Source organism: Xiphophorus couchianus, chromosome 1 (genome assembly GCF_001444195.1).
Source record: "Xiphophorus couchianus chromosome 1, X_couchianus-1.0, whole genome shotgun sequence".
Taxonomy (NCBI): domain Eukaryota; kingdom Metazoa; phylum Chordata; class Actinopteri; order Cyprinodontiformes; family Poeciliidae; genus Xiphophorus; species Xiphophorus couchianus.
The window spans coordinates 17,571,587-17,587,898 of NC_040228.1; the positions used below are offsets into that span (position 1 = coordinate 17,571,587).

The 16,312-nt window shown below is 37.5% G+C and overlaps 2 protein-coding genes across 8 annotated transcripts in view; one reads left to right on the plus strand and one right to left on the minus strand.

The window, feature by feature from the left end:
- Positions 1-1,748: 1,748 nt before the first annotated feature.
- parapinopsina (parapinopsin a) lies at positions 1,749-5,105 on the plus strand. The gene is given in 5 exon segments (XM_028019302.1): positions 1,749-1,855; positions 1,943-2,062; positions 2,064-2,244; positions 2,283-2,459; positions 2,538-5,105. Coding segments are annotated over 5 exon segments (726 nt in total). The 3' UTR covers positions 2,679-5,105.
- LOC114157575 (cyclin-dependent kinase 17-like) overlaps positions 3,496-16,312 on the minus strand; it is a 49,922-nt gene continuing 37,105 nt past the window's right edge. For 4 of the 7 annotated variants that reach the window (XM_028038932.1, XM_028038691.1, XM_028038878.1 and 1 more), the window contains 13 exons: positions 12,841-12,897; positions 12,637-12,751; positions 12,401-12,495; positions 12,255-12,317; positions 11,755-11,878; positions 11,009-11,129; positions 10,352-10,449; positions 10,148-10,253; positions 9,945-9,987; positions 9,765-9,855; positions 9,204-9,281; positions 8,361-8,482; positions 3,496-6,382 (listed from right to left, as the gene is read on the minus strand). In XM_028038932.1, the coding sequence (XP_027894733.1) occupies positions 8,379-8,482; positions 9,204-9,281; positions 9,765-9,855; positions 9,945-9,987; positions 10,148-10,253; positions 10,352-10,449; positions 11,009-11,129; positions 11,755-11,878; positions 12,255-12,317; positions 12,401-12,495; positions 12,637-12,751; positions 12,841-12,897 (1,095 nt within the window). In that variant the 3' untranslated portion in view covers positions 3,496-6,382; positions 8,361-8,378. Of the gene's footprint in view, positions 6,383-7,882; positions 7,930-8,360; positions 8,483-9,203; positions 9,282-9,764; positions 9,856-9,944; positions 9,988-10,147; positions 10,254-10,351; positions 10,450-11,008; positions 11,130-11,754; positions 11,879-12,254; positions 12,318-12,400; positions 12,496-12,636; positions 12,752-12,840; positions 12,898-16,312 lie in introns of all 7 variants that reach the window. The other 3 variants (XM_028039069.1, XM_028038807.1, XR_003598197.1) reach the window with 2 other exon arrangements.

Here is a 16,312-nt window from a genome sequence, read left to right on the forward strand (position 1 = left end):
AAGCGCCGGGAGAGCACTGACTTAGCGCCCTCTAGTGCCGCGGGGGAGGGATAATACAATCGCCTTTAGAGAATTTCCAGGTCAGTTTTTTTTTCATTTTTGTAGCTCAGATATGATCAAAGATTATATATTAGCTATAATCTACCATACGATAAAAAAAAGTTGTTACAAATGTGTAATGGCAATTACTCAAAAAGCACAGAAATCTAATAACTCGCGTTAAGAGAGTATTGTTTAACTATGTGTAAAGCAGTGCATAAATGTTCCAAAAGAGGGTGCTGTTGTTTTCTGTAATTGCTGGCACTACCACAATTCCGACATGTTTGTCCTGCCGGGGACAACGTAGCGCAGGGGATTTCTGCGCGCGAACTGCGGTATTCTTTACAGTGTGTTTACTGCCTGTAAGGTAAGCAGCAGCTCTGCTAGCTCGGTGTAACATATACAGTATATTAATATACCGATCCATCTCTGTTTGTTCAGTTTGCCTGTTAAGTATAAATTACATTTTGTTTTGGTGATGTTTGATTATTTTGTAAAAAAGAAAAAAACGATTGAATGCTGACAGTGTGTTTACTGCCTGTAAAGTGAACAAAATAAACGCGCCAAAGTCTCCCCACAACGACGAGCCGCCTGTCTGATTCCTCTCCTGCACGGAACACATCCCACCCTCACACAAACACAACGCAGAGTCCATCGGGTGTCTTCCAGCAGCTGCAGGGTTAAAGAGGGAAAGCCTGGGTTACATATGCATGGCTTAAATTATTGTCTGTATGTCAGATTTTAGCTGCCCATTCATCAAAACATGTTTGTTTGGACACAAAGGTGAAAAGAGAGGATAAATTATAATTATAATAGGTCAATTATAACATTGACCTATAAATTTATTGTATTCAGGTTTCTCGTATGTTTCTATCAGATTTTCCTGCCTTGATAAAGTTAAGATTAAAAAATCCAAAGGTTTGGAAAGAACAGCAAATTATCAAAACCAAACCTCTGCATAATTTTCTTGCAAGCTCTTATTGTCATTAAACTCAGCAATAATGGAAAGTGCAGTCTAAGAGGATATGATTAGCATTATCTTTATAATCTGGATTTACAGATTTAATCAGCAGGAGTTAGAGATGATCTTATTAAAGCAGCTGTATTTCAGTGTCTTCATCCTCTAAGGTTGATTTACTTTTTCAGGAATCCTTCATTTGAACAGCACATTTTGATAAATAAACTTCCTGCTCTTCATTTTGTTTTGTACTCCAAATTTACTACTCAGCAAAGGCAGAGCATCATAATGTGTGTAATCTGTTATATCAGATATCAGTTGCAGCATATTGTTTTATATAGCAAACCCATAATTATTGTCTTTCTAATAATAAAAAAATTTATCAAAGAAATAAATCAATGATGTCTTATTAAGTATTTTTTAGAGATAAATATGTCTGTAACGACTGAACATTTTTAAAGATATGGAGATAGTTTTTACTGTTCCACACAGCTTTGTTCCCAGTCCTCTGATCTTTACTGCCACTACTTGGTGCTATTATAGAAAATTAAGATCTAAATATAAAATAACTCGTTTTTCAAAGAGTCTCATTAGTACTGATTGCATCTGGTAGATATTTGGAATAAACCAATAAAGATGATGACTGAAATATATTTTGAATTATCAGAATTTAAGAACAGCTTATTTAGCTTAATAAGAATAACAGAATCCTTTTGTATCACTTATTATTAATTCAAAGTAAAGTTCTAATATGTCTCTTTTCACAGGTATATCAAGTCTTTGTACAGTAGCTGTCATTTCTGTTGAACATTACATCGTGCTGTGTTATCCCAGGGGGGCTGTTCTTTTCCAGACCAGGTGAAATGTATCAACATCTTTTAGCACACTAGCTCTGTAAAAACTACAATAATGTTTCCTTCAACATGCTGCTCATGTTGTCCACAGGCATGCAGTCGCAGGCGTGATCCTTTCCTGGGTTTGGTCATTTGTGTGGAACACCCTGCCTCTGTTTGGATGGGGAAATTATGATCTGGAAGGAGTTAAAATTTCCTGTGGAGCAAACTGGTGATGCTGCTAACGTGTCCTACATCGTTATCTACTTCTCTTTGTGTTTTGCGGTGCCTTTTTCCACAGTCATAGTGTCCTACTCCAGACTTTTATGGACCCTTCACCAGGTGAGCAGTGCACATTCTGAATGTACTTCTTTGCACACTGCCTTTTTCTGTCACAGTAACATCCTCTATGTGGTTCCACAGGTCACCAAATTGCAAACTTCTGAGAGTAGGAGGACTTACTACATGTGACCTTCCTGGTCACATGGCTCCCTTATGCAGCAATGGCCCTGGCTGTAATCATGGACTCCAATCTTTATATAGACCCTGTCATTGCCACCATACCTGTTTATTTAGCCAAGAGCAGCACTGTCTACAACCCCATCATCTATATTTTCATGAACAGACAGGTAACGCTTCATCACTATTCATCTGCACACACAAACACAAAACAGCAAACCATGTACCAAGAGGTCTGTGCCTTTCAGTTTCGGGGCCATGTCGTTCCTGCTCTTCTGTGTGGATGGAGCCCGTGGCCCTCTGAAGCCCAGATATCTGATGCTACCACCACTGTTGCTTCAGTAAATAAAAACAACAAGGTTGTTCTGGAACAATCTTCAAAAGAATAAAAAAGACTTTTAGAAGCATTGGTTTAAATAGTGAGTTATACAGTTACATACTGCCACCAAACGTCAGATATATTGTTAAAAAATGTACAAAAAAACTGTGAAAAGAAACCAACCAGCTGTCTCCATGGGTTACTATGTTAAGTTTTGAAATATTTACCATTAGCTTGCTTTTCACTATATTTGTTTATCTGTACTTAATTATTTGATATGAATGATTTTGTGATATGATGAATTTAATTTATTGTCCGCTGTTTCTGTGTTTGTAAAATTTCTTGTTAAATTACAATTACTATTAGTTGTTGTTACAGAGTGCTGCCAGCTTAAACAAATAACAGTGAGGGCCTGGTTGCCTTGCAGTGTCGCAGCAGATTTACTAGAGAGAAGGAGAAGAGGAGGCGAGTCGCAAACTTAAGTTTAATAAATTAAAAGTATGATGGGTACCGTTTAATTTGGAAGTGGATAAGCCCCAAACATAAAAAAAATCTAAAATTGTTTCCAGAGTTTTTTTAGACATTCTGAACATTTGGGTACAACATAATTAATTTTTAACCGCTTCAGCATGAGTTTTATTATCTGCAACATCATGGAACAAAACAATGCTGAAATTCAGCAACTTTAGCTTTTTTTTGTCTAAGCTGAATAATTATTTTAAAAATAACAATTAAATACATGTCATTTCCCTACGTAACATACATAATTTTTATGTCTGATTCAGTGTGTTGAGCTGGAAAATCAAATCACATATATTTATCATCAAGTATTACAGTTTGATCAGAAAGTTATGCCACCTTCTCAAATAAACACATGTACAATCAAACAATTTCCATGGCTTTTTATTGATTACAGAAATATTGCTAGAACTTTTAATAAAGAAAGCAAAAAAAGGGGAAAAAAATCTAGAATGTGAATAGCTGTATCAAACCTGTACATTTCTATATATACAGAGTGAGGAATCATCTATGTACATGCTACATACTGTCACACTCTAGGAAAATAAGTAGTCCTTATAACAGGTAAGGGCATGGGATCGCTTGACTTTGTTCTAAATCCATTTCAGAGAAAATGCAGAAACAACCCAAGGTCAGTGTCCGAAGCAGATGAAACTCAGGCCTTCTGACAGAAACGGTACTAGTTGACAAGTCAACTAACTGGTGTGTAAAAACAGTTGTGTGCTTGAACACCTGGTGCTTGGGAGGAGCGGCGTTGCTCGTCCAGTTCTGGCAGCCTGTAATACCAAAATGGATGAATGAACACTGCAGTGCCATCCACACTTACTGGCACACCAAGTAAAAAGTATGGAGGAACTAAAATGATTCAAATTACTTATTCTTTTTTATTGCAGTGACATAATCTCACAGAAAATTCTGCAAAAGTTCTCTAACAATGACTTGTAGAATATTTTTTTACCTCCCTTAATGTCCACGATAACAAAATTAACTTGAGTTCAGTTGTTTTTAAACTTAATTGTTGTTCTAACTATAGATTTTATGACTTATGCATACAAAGTCATAAAAAAATAAAAAGTTAAATGAAAAATTTAAAGTTGTTGCTGTATTTAGGTTAAAATCTAAATACAAAATAACTTCGGTTACAATTAATTAATTGAAATAGCTATTAATTTTGTAAAAGGAGTAAATATAAATTACGTTTTTCTGCTGAATGAATATGTTAAAATTAAATCATTGTTCTACGACTTCAAATGCACTTCAGATTAGATGACTGCAATAAAATATAATTTTTTTGCTGTATTTTAATCTTTTTTTTTCCAATTGATTTTGCTATTCCCATCTTTTTACAAAGGCGTGGCAGGACAAATGGAGGACCCTGCATGCCTGAGTGCCTGAATACTGTGTCTCAGCTGAGTAAGGTTTGTTGTATAACCTCTCTGGTCTCAGCCAGCACTTCACACTCTTACACTACACTGTGTTGTCATTGTCTTTGCGATGCTTTTGGTACAGTCTTCTGGTTCACTCTATGTGTTGTAGGATGTAATATTCATGTGATAAAATCATTTCCCATGCAACACGTCCTGCAGCAGCTACTCCACATACCAACATAAAAACGTGTGTTTAATACAGAAACATGCTGAAAAAGATGACGGGAAAGGACGCAATGTAAGGTAGTCTCTGAACAGCAAGTGACAGTGGAGCTAACAGAGAATGAGTGACAACACAGACTGAAATTCTTTACATACAGTTTAAACCAGCATTGCAAAGGACTTCAGACCATGATTTGCTCTCCTGGGGAAACACGCGATCACCTGCACCTCACCTGCACCCACAGAATAAACACGAGCAAAAAGTCCTGAGCTCAAGGAATGTGCAACATGTCCCCAGCTTATCAACCACTGTTAAGACTGAGAACAGCATCCTGGAATAATCATTGCTTCTTCTGAAAAAGTAAATCTCATGATCATATATACAGATTAAAAAAAAAGAAACGTAAAACAGTAAAAAAGAAAAAACACTTAAGGTTTAACAAAAGATAGTTGTTTTTAAGGGTCTACTCATGAGTTGGGAGGTAAAATCAGATACAAAGAGGACAGTTTAACATTAACACCTGCACATGAGACAACGAATAACTTCTCAGTCAAGGCAAAAAGGACGAGGGAGGGAGGTGTCTCGGAATCAGCAGGTGAGGATTTGTACACTTCCTTTACCTCTTCAGTGTTATCCTTCTCAAAGAAACAGATCAAGAGCATCCTGCAGTGTAGTGTTTCTTTTGTTGTTGTTTTTTTTTACAGCATTGCAGGAATGCAAAGTTTTTCAAATATAAAGTAGTGCAAAAAAAAAAAAAAACATCTTATCCATGTCCTATCGTTTCAATGGGCTCATTTTTGGTTTATCAATTGATTCTTGTTCAGTCGTGTACTTGGCATCCTACTCTGCTGGAGTGACTGATGAGGTAACAGAAAGGCAGCCGCCCTGACCTCTGTTGGGCAATAAGGTGCAAATGTTTATCTCTGTAAACTCCAATTATCCACACACTCTCCATTTTCAAGTGAGCCATTAGTGTGAGTCAGTGTGTTTTAAAAGAGATGTATAAAAGAAGACAGATAAACATCATTTAAGGAGTTAGGTAAAGGTTTAGGATTGAGGTGTTATGCTTTAAAGTTTGGATTCAGGCTGAGGTGTGCTATGAAAAAAAGTAAGAGGTCTACAGCTTACTCTATCTATGTACAGCAATAATTCGGGCAGAAAGTATGAGTGCACACCTCTTACTCTCTTTGCCTTTGATTTGTGTTCACTTTGACTCCTTCCTCACAGCTCACTGATACAGCAAGTTCTGTGTCAAATCTGAGTCAGCTCATCGTAATGCTACCCTCTTCTGGACAGCAGTGGTAGTAGCAGCAAGGAGAAAAATATATTCTCCCACTTTTCTTTCAGCTTCACTTTTTTCTTTATTATTATCATCTTTAGGGTTGAATGGAGTCTTTTATCTGTAAGTTAAAATTCTTCAGCCATGGATTTGTGTGATTTTACATTTCCTGCATGAATGTGAATGTGCGCGTGTTTGTCTTTGTTTTCCTCTGGTAGGAGTGTATGACTTTGTGTGGCAGGGTGTGCGTCGCTCCTTCGGTTTGTGTGTGGCAGAGTTGGTAAATGTTCGTCTTGATGAGACAGCTCCACGTGTCACTTCCCTCTGCATCTCACCTAACCGCCAGCACTAAAACAACACACTCTGCCTCCGGTTCTTCCCCTGGCCTGAGAGAGAGAGAGGAGGAGAGGAGAGAAGGGGAGGAGAGAGAGTTTGGATTCATTTCTGAGCACAAATGTTTGCACATTTCCCTTCAAGAAGACAGCAACAACACCACTACAGGACATGCAAAACTGCAACAATTACTTGGTTACATGTTCAGACAAACAATTTTACGTTATTTAGCAAATCAATCCAATATAAAACTTTGCAATTTAAGCTACACTGAAACATCAGTTAAGCTGATTTAAGTAATGATTTCATTTCCTAGTTCCAGTTTTTAAATTGCAATTTGCATTTTCCCAGACAATCCACATATATTACACTATAATAGAGAAACATAATTCATGCTGTATCTAAATGTATGTAATCATTAAACTGAACCAGTAATTGTTGCGATTTTGAAGGTACACATTCAGTAAAGGTTCTCTTTTTCCACATCTGCTAATCTTCACTTGGGGGTACCACACAACTCCTTTCTTGAACCATTTTGTTTTATTGGAACTGTTGCCACTTTTTGTTAATAATTGCCAGATTTACTTTCTACTCTATTTCTCTGCGGACTACATCGGGTAACAGAGACGCTTAACTTTAAAAAGAAAAAAAACTGAAGTCATGCTGTTAGGCCAACTGCATCAATAGGAAACCTTTTACTGACCCCATATGAAAAGAAACTAATACCAAATTTGAGTGTAAGAATGGACCATTTTCCTAAAGGTTAAAGCTAGGTCAGCACAGTAGCAATTTTTTGCTCTTTCAGTTTAGGTGGTAAAAAGAAATTAAGCTTAGTCTTTCAAAAAGATAAAGTGACATGATAAAAAAGAAATATATGTGAATGAATTATTTACAAATATTTTCTAGAAATAGATTACATCAGTGTCTTACATAGTCAACACATACGTAACTATCAATGCTGGGTTAATAAAATGGTAATTTTATACTATAAAAGTAAATCGCTGCCATCCAAATCATAAATACTAAATGGATAAACTTATATGCAGAATAGTGTCAACAAACATTGGTAAATATATAGATTGGTTTCTTCGAATTAAGTGTACCTTGCAAACTGGTATCTTTGTACTTCTGTTCGTTAAATATTTTTGCTATAAAACAACAGTAATAGTGTCAACTTCCTCTCTAACAACTAGACTTTCTATCAGTTTTTAACCTGACTACTTGAATTTGCACAACTTTTTTAACATTGAGTAGGTGATAATTTGGGAAAAAACCTGGATCATATAAAAGCTAAGAATCCATTCTTGACTTTACTTTATATTGCACATACAGAATCCCAATAAAACAACTTTGAAATTTGTGGTTTTACTAAGTGTACATGCATTTCAACTACAGCAAAGAAAACTCCCTCTGTTATTTGTGTCATAAAGTTTCTCTAACAGTTGCCCATACTTACCAGTACTTGCAAAACACAACAATAAAACATGAAAACACACATTTCCATGCTAATAAAGACAAAAAACAAATCCACTCCTCATAAAATCTAAACTTACAGACTCATGAAAATGCTAATTCTCCCGCTGAAGAAACCTAAACAGGACTGCAAATGAAAACAGTCAAGCAATAACCAGATTTCTGATTACTCCTTTTGTACCACAGCTTTATTGAATCCTGAAATAAGCACTGCCAGTTTCCTTTTTTACTAAGAAAAAGGAAACTGAGATGAAGCTTCTAGGTTCAGGGATTTAAAGTGTGGCAAAATACAGTAGACGAGAGAAGTTATATAAAACAGCAGAGAAAACCTCTTTCAAGAAAACAATTAAAATGATGAAACCTCAAGGTGACAAACATCTCAGAGAATGGAATAAGAGAACAAAATGTGATGGGAAACAGTAATGTAGTGTGGTGTAAGGTGCACATAAAGTCAGTTTGCAACAAAGACAAGGTGCTGAAAGAAGAAGAAATGCCAAACAGCAACAGGAGAAGGATAAGTGAATAGAAGACAGTCTGAGAGGAAGAGACAGTATTTACCAGATTGTTAGGGCCCAGTCAGCCAGTGGAAGTGGAGGAGAGATTGTGACTCTGAACCCTGGGATTGGCTGCCTCTCTCTGGAAGTACTGCGAGGGTGCAGAGCCTAGCTTATGGGCCACCGCTTTTTTAAGGGTCAGGGAACGGGGAAGGTTGGGAATATTGAGGTGTTATGGAAGAGTTTAAGGCAGGAACACAAGGGAGGTTAGAGAAAGGATTAAGGCAAAGATGAGCAGAGCAGAAGAAGAGCGCATGGGTACCAAAGAGAAAAGACGGTTTACTTGAACAGGACAAAAAGACAACAAAAAGTAAAACAAGATGCACAAACACAGACTGAGACTAACAGACAGGAACACTAGAAAAATGTTGGAACCGTTGAAACAGTATGTATTATCAGCGTTTTATTTTTTTGCTAGTTTCTGAACCAAATTTAGAAACTAAAGATGACTACAAAATGCCATTCATATACACCTGAATTGCTAATGTGCATAGCAAAAATTGTGTTTGAAAGATTAATGAAGAAACTACAGCTGAGGTTGTGTAACAAGCCTTTACAATTACTCACAGTCAGTCAAAATTCCAGAAAGCCAATGTTTACTATACACTTTGAACCTCTTTATGATTGATACATATTGATATTTAGGGTTTAGAGGGTGGACCTTATGAAGAAGAACTGTTTTGTGACAAGACCACACAGTGTTATGACACACAACATAAAGGCAACACTTACAGAGAAAAAGGAAAGTGAAGAGGAGAGAGACAGGGAACAAGTCCTGTTGTCCTAATTAAGTAAAGGTGTCCTAAATATTGGTCTTTCCTTCCTCTGTTTATTATCGGGGACTTACTTGATTCTGGGTGAAGTGAGGACCTCTTCCCTGGATCTTTATGCAGTTGGATGCCTTTTATCGAGAAGATGGAAGCAGCTAAAAACACAAAGACACAGAAAAGCATAATGAGACAGTTTTTGGGGCTGCACAGTGGCGCAGTTGGTAGCACTGTTGCCTTGCAGCAAGAAGGTCCTGGGTTCGATTCCCGGCCGGGGTCTTTCTGCATGGAGTTTGCATGTTCTCCCTGTGCATGCGTGGGTTCTCTCCGGGTACTCCGGCTTCCTCCCACAGTCCAAAAACATGACTGTCAGGTCAATTGGTTTCTCTAAATTCTCCCTAGGTGTGAGTGTGTGTGTGCATGGTTGTTTGTCCTGTATGTCTCTGTGTTGCCCTGCGACAGACTGGCGACCTGTCCAGGGTGTACCCTGCTTCTCGCCCGGAACGTAGCTGGAGATGGGCACCAGCAACCCTCCCGACCCCATTAGGGACAAGGGTGAACAGAAAATGGATGGATGGATGGATGGATGGAGACAGTTTTTGTTGAAAGGTGAATATTCAGGTCATAATATTAGCACTCACTGTCAGGCAACGATTGAACATGCTCTCCCAGAGTTTTGAAATACGGGTGTCTTAGTGCCTCCTCAGCTGATACACGATTCTTTGCTTCAAACTGGTGATAAAGAGACAGGGGTGGTAATTATTTATCCTTACTTTTCTTAGAGTGCCTCTCCTTCATTAATAAAAAAAAAGGTACTTCACCTGTAAAAGCTTTAACAGCAAGTCAAGACCATCGCTGTCTATCCTGTGACAGAGAGAGAAGAAAAAGGGGAGTGAGACGAAGGTATGTGAGCTCCTGATTAAATCTGCCAAAACTCCTTTCAAACAAATCTAATACTTCATCTTTTCATATCTAAAATATCACAAGAACTTTAACAAGAAGCACACAGGCTGTCTTAGAGTACCTGGGTGCGTGGTTGACAATGGGTTCAGCATGGTAGCGGGGGAAATTGTATGTTTTAAACTCTTCACTTGTTGTTATTCCAGGCCATGTTGCTTCTGTGGGAGTACCTATTGGAGGAAAAAATAATAGTTAGAGTGTGGAGTGTACTCAATCAAAAACATAAAATGACAAGACAAAAAAACATCAAATCTGATGGATTTCCCACCAAGAATACGAAATATGAGGTGTAGTTCATCCTCCACAGTCGATCCAGGGAACAGAGGTCTGCCTGTGATCATTTCATAGAAGATGCAACCAACACCCCTGGAAGAGTAAGATAAAATACGGTTCAGGTACGAATTAGAGCACGTAAGGCAAAACGCATTGAAAGTCACACATGAGTCAGCATTAAAGTGTTAGGTGAGAGAAATTGGCTTTAATACAAAGCCTTATGAATCTTATATGATGCAACTAACTGTAGAGCATGACATTTTAATAATTTTTGTAAGCTTTGTCTATTAGCAAACACTATGTTTCTGAACAGTGAAGCCTCTGGGGGAAAAAAACAAAGCACCAACAGGAAGAGTAATAAAACCTTAGATTTTGACATCAAATATGTCTACATATGAAGAAAGCATTTGATCATTTGAAAAATTTAGTTTAAGGCAACCACAGTTTACAGTACCTATCACCTTGAAACTAACAACACTGGTGTGACAAAGGAAAAGTAAACAGTAGCATGTTCTTTTTCTGACTACGTTTCAATTTTTTAAATCTTGAAATTTAGCTGTAATGGAGGAAAATGTATAGACTCCCTGACCTCCCTCTCCCACAAACAAGCAGTAAATATCTCAGTATTTGTTGAGCTGATATGTTTTCTCACCACATATCAATGGGTGTAGAATACTCAGTTGAGCCCAGGAGAACATCTGGAGGTCGGTACCATAACGTCACAACTTCATTTGAGTACGTCTTTGTTGGGACAGACTTGGCCCGAGCCAAACCTAAACGGAAACACAATTTGTTCAGAAAATATTTTCACAACTTACAAAAAACAATATTGCTTAAAAAATGTATTGACCTTTATATATCCTTATTAATACGTAAATATGTTTTACATTTTAAGTGTTTGGAGATTATTTTGAACAGATTTTAAGTCAGTGTGTCGTCTTCCATGTTTTACCAGAGGAGGGCAGTGTTGGGTAGATTTCTACAACCAGTTCATTCTGAATGTGGAGGTGAGCATACTATAGTAAGCTGTTGGGTCTGAGAAATAGTCTCAATTTAAAAAGCAAAAATTGTTGGTTTCACAATAATAGTCTCATTGTTAATCTTCAAACTGTTGTGACAACAAAACACAACAAAATATTTTTTTTTAGTACTAATAAAGAGTTATTTGTTCTGATTTAAAGGAAGTTGGTCATTCAGCCACATAACATAACAAAGGTAAAAGTATTTTTTTTTCTTAAGTAAAAATATTGCAATTACTTCTGGGAATTCAACAAATTTAAATGTTGAATCCTAAAACTTTATTTGAGGATTTGGTTTTTTTTTTTACAAGTAAAGGTTCAGTGAGTTCAAACAGCGGCAGACCACATTCTGACTGTAGATAGTTAAATGATGCCTTACCAAAATCTGCCAGCTTTAGCTCTCCTTTCTCGTTGATGAGCAAGTTCTGGGGTTTGAGGTCTCTGTGGAGAACCTTCCTTCTGTGGCAGTAGGCTAGACCTCTTAGAAGTTGGAATAAGAAGATCTGAAGAGGCAAAAAGAGTATATGACTTAACGTAGTTACAAAAAATAGGCGGTATGAGTGGAGATATCATTCTCTCCTTCGTAACCTAAAAATACTTCTATTAAAACAATATATACCACTAGGTATAACTAGTGGCAGTTATACCTAGTGGTATTAATTGCTTCTTATTAATTAAGAAGCAATTAATAAGTACAATTTAACCACATTAATTAAGAATCCTAATTGATTTCACTGTATTAGTTCCCTGATTTGTGAGTATTTTTGACCCATCTTTTCCTCAGACAAAAAAGGAGCTCTCTTCCTTCAGTAATAGAAATTGATTTTCTTTTTAAATCATGCTTTTCTGTACCCAACAGATGCAAAACCTGAAAGCTACCTTGACGTTGTGAATACTCATGATGCTCCCACAGTCATCCATATATTGCTTGAGATCTTTTTCCTGTAAAAGGTGGAAGAAAGACGCATTAAGGTTATGAACATGGTTGTCCTTAAAACACTCTGTGCGGTTTAGTAGGTACCTACCAGATATTCAAACACCAGAGTGAGGCACTTGTCAGTGTGGATGATGTCATGGAGGGTGACAATATTAGCATGTTTCAAGTCTTTCAGCAGAGACACTTAAAAGAAGAAACAAAATGAGCCATAAGAACTTATACTGACATCCCTTTTACAACAATTAAGTCAATTATTCTTCTTAGCATATGTTGTGCTATGTTTATGTTAGGGGTAGGATGAATGTTTTGATTGGAGTGCAGTACCTTCTCTTATGGCGGTGCAGGGTGCTCCTTCCTCATGCTCCAGGCGTATCTCTTTCAGAGCTACCAAATTGTCTGTCAGCTTGCTTCGGCCTTTAAACACTGTAGCGTAGGTGCCCTGCACACATGGAAAGCGTGAGTGCATTTGTGAAATCTAAAATCTGAGAGCTGAATATCGATTGAACTCATTTTCATTATTGATCTAACCTCGCCCAGCTTGTCCAGTTTGATGTACGTCTCAAGTTTCCCAAAGCCAATTTCAGACTACAGGAGGACAGAAAAGATGGGTTAAGTCAGGCTGATTCACTGGATCTTGTCACGTTGTCACTGTGCCAGTTTGGATCCGTTTTCAGTGCATCTTATTTGCAGGTAAAGCAAGCCTTTAGCAGTTCATTACGCTAATTGTCTCTTGAAATCCTCTGTGTCATGGTTGTTGGAAGTAAAATTCAGCTATGTCTGGGAAGAATCTGAGTCACCAAGTCCAATTTTAATGCATAGGTTCATTTGTGCCTAATTAAAAGTGCAACCTCTACAAGACCTGCCATCAACACAAATCTTCGTAAAGTTAAACCATTTTTGTTAAGAAAAATATACACTCAGTGACAACTTTTTCTGACAACTTTCCGAGTACTCAACTGAAACTCTATGTTACACAAAAGCTGCCCTAATTCTTCATGGCATAGATAAAATCTGGTAACTATGCTGGCTATTGGGAACACTGATATGTTCAAGACACCAGTTTGGAATGACCTTTAGCTTCATTACATGGTGCATTGACCTGCTACAATCAAAAGATGAGTATACAGCAGTCAAAAAATAACGAACATGATCAGCAACTATGCTCAGGTAAGCTGTGGCATTTAAACTATAATTAATTTGCACTAACCAGACAAAATGTGCCAACAAAATATCTTCTCCACATTGCACCACCATCCTATCAATCGGTGATACAAGATAGGATGCTTTCATATGTACAAAAAAACTCTTGCCCTACCACCTGAATGTCACAGCTAAAATCAAAACTCATCAGACAAGACAAAGTTTTCCAATTTGTTATTTTCCACAGAACTGCCGACACTATGAAATGTTATTACAGTTTACATTCTCTGTAAACTGTAGTAACGGTTGTGCGTGAAAGTCTCAGTAAATCGTCAGCCTGTGAGGTACCATCAACTTTGCCACTTTCAATGTCTCTTTAATTCCCTTTCTTCACCATTCTGATACTTGAACTTCAGCAAATCATCTTCAGCAAATCATCTTTACCAACTGCAGGTCTTGAAGACATGTGACTGGCTGATTTGCTATTTGTGTGAACAAGCAATTGAAGAGGTGTACCTAAAGAAATTCTGATGAGTGTAATTATTTATTGTAACGTGTGTTGTCAGCCTTCTACATATCTGAAGAAATTAGACTAAACAGAGACAAATATGTGAACATGGTTACCATGTTAAAAACATGGTATGTTTTTAACAATTTCTATAAGATCCACAGGGTATTTTGCCCATCAGAGTAAACTCTGGATGAGTCCTGTCTTGAGTTAATATCCAAGAGGTTTGACTCTCACTGTATGTCACCCCCGGGCTTCCAGGGCATGAATTATTAATAGAAAAAGCTATGTCAAGCCGCGACAGCCACAGGCCTGTCAGGGTGTATCCTTCTGTCTCTTGTTTACTTGTCTCTGTCAAACATATATAAAACAAGTTTTAATTGTCTGTGCAGCAAACCCCATTATCCTATCACACCATGCATGTGAATGCCAAGTCAGTGCATGCATTTGTACTTATGCAGGGGGAGGGATGTCCAACTTGACCAACTTAGCTGATGAAGCATGTGATCTCTGTAAGGGGAGTGCCAACATTTTAGCAAGTTCAGAAACAGGAACAGAATGAAACAAATGATTGCGTCTGTGGGGATTCGCGCATAGTGCCGTGCATAATGTAGCTAATTTAATCAAATCTGCAATAGAATACATTGCTTTTGTACCTGCTGGCAATGACTATGACTTTGTGAACATATGTCTTGGTATCCACCCCAAATATAATTCCATTGTGTATCAATGCACAAAACAAGGTATATAAAGTTATAGATCAGAAAATTTGGTGTGGAACTACTTGGCTGGTCAGTAAAAAGTCTTGACTTCAACTAGAAGATCTTCGGGCTAAATTACAGCGCAGGCTCTGAGCCAGACCTTCTCCTCCGACAGCAGTGTCTGACCTCACAAGTGCAGTACTCAAATATCACGCTTCCATAAACACACTAATAAACCTTGTGGAAAGGTTCCATAGAAGAGCTGGAATGTGTTCTCAGGTGCACTGGGTGGGTCGACTTCATATAAAACTGTATGGATTATGAATTAGACATACTTCAAGCTCCAATGTGAGTTAGTGACTCTCTTCTGACCGAGAGTCATTTTGATGAGCAAAATTCAATTTATAAGGAAAAAAATCTACATTATTACCACGTTGTCTCAGTCTAACCCTATTCCAATCCTATATTACAAGTAATAGTAATATTTTAAAAATTTATAATGGCTCTTGTCTACTTCAAGTATCCCTAAAATCAAGACAGACTAAGCTTTTTGCATCAAACCTACTTTCTTCATATGGTTTGCCCTCTGAGTACTTAATGCTTTGTGCACTTGCAAGCAGTATGTAAGTGAGTGAGGGAGCGAGTGAGTGAGTGTGTACTTGCTTGCATATGCTTTCGATGGCATCGGGTTCATTTCTTTCCTAACGCTTCAGTGAGCTTACTCAGCAAAACTAGGTCAGAACAAGTTTTAGAGACGAAATTAAACTAACGGGACAATATGAGCACGAGCTTTGCATGAGTCTGTGCAGGGACAGTGGAGGCTGATGTATAGAGAGAAACTTCAAGCAGGAAACACAAGAGCTGACATGTCTGCAAAATGTGTACTGAGAAGAAAACTCCATTACTTCAACAGCATTTCATTTGCAATTACGGTTCTTTTTGTGTTGCTTGTAAGAAAGCTTAATGCTGTGAGAGAGATGGATCGAGAGTGTTTGAGTGGGAGAGAGAAAATGACAGCTTTCTGCAAAGAGAAGTGGAGGATGGCAATGAGAGGCGAGAGTAAAGAAAAGCCCTTTTATTAACATGACGAGCCCAGGTCATGTTAGAACATTTCTATAAACAAGTTGCAAACCCCCTAATACTACAGAACAGTTTTAGAAAAAAAAAAGCTTTTCAATCTAACCTACGTCTTCATTGTGTAAAATTTTATTTTACCGGCAGACTGTTTACATTTGACGACAGAAAAATGGCTACCGTTTTTGCTGAAAAAATATATATATATTATATATATATATATTTATTTATTTTTCCTAATAATCTTCAGTGTGAGATCAAATACACAAATTAAACATTTAAAAAAAAAATTATTTTTACACATCTTAACCAGTTGTAATGGCTGTGGAAATGTGCTTTGAAATAAAACACCAAGTTATCGCACAGCACTGTGTAATCTCAATGCCCTGCTTTAAATTATTGATTATCTACGGGCAACAGCTATGACCGAAAACTGATACCAACCAAATTCACTTGCATTACACAGGAGAAGGCTTGGTGATCAAAATACAAGGTTTCAAATAAGGGTATCTGGTATGTGACACCAGACACATGCCATCTACATACATTACGGTAACAAGTAGCAAACACACCAGCA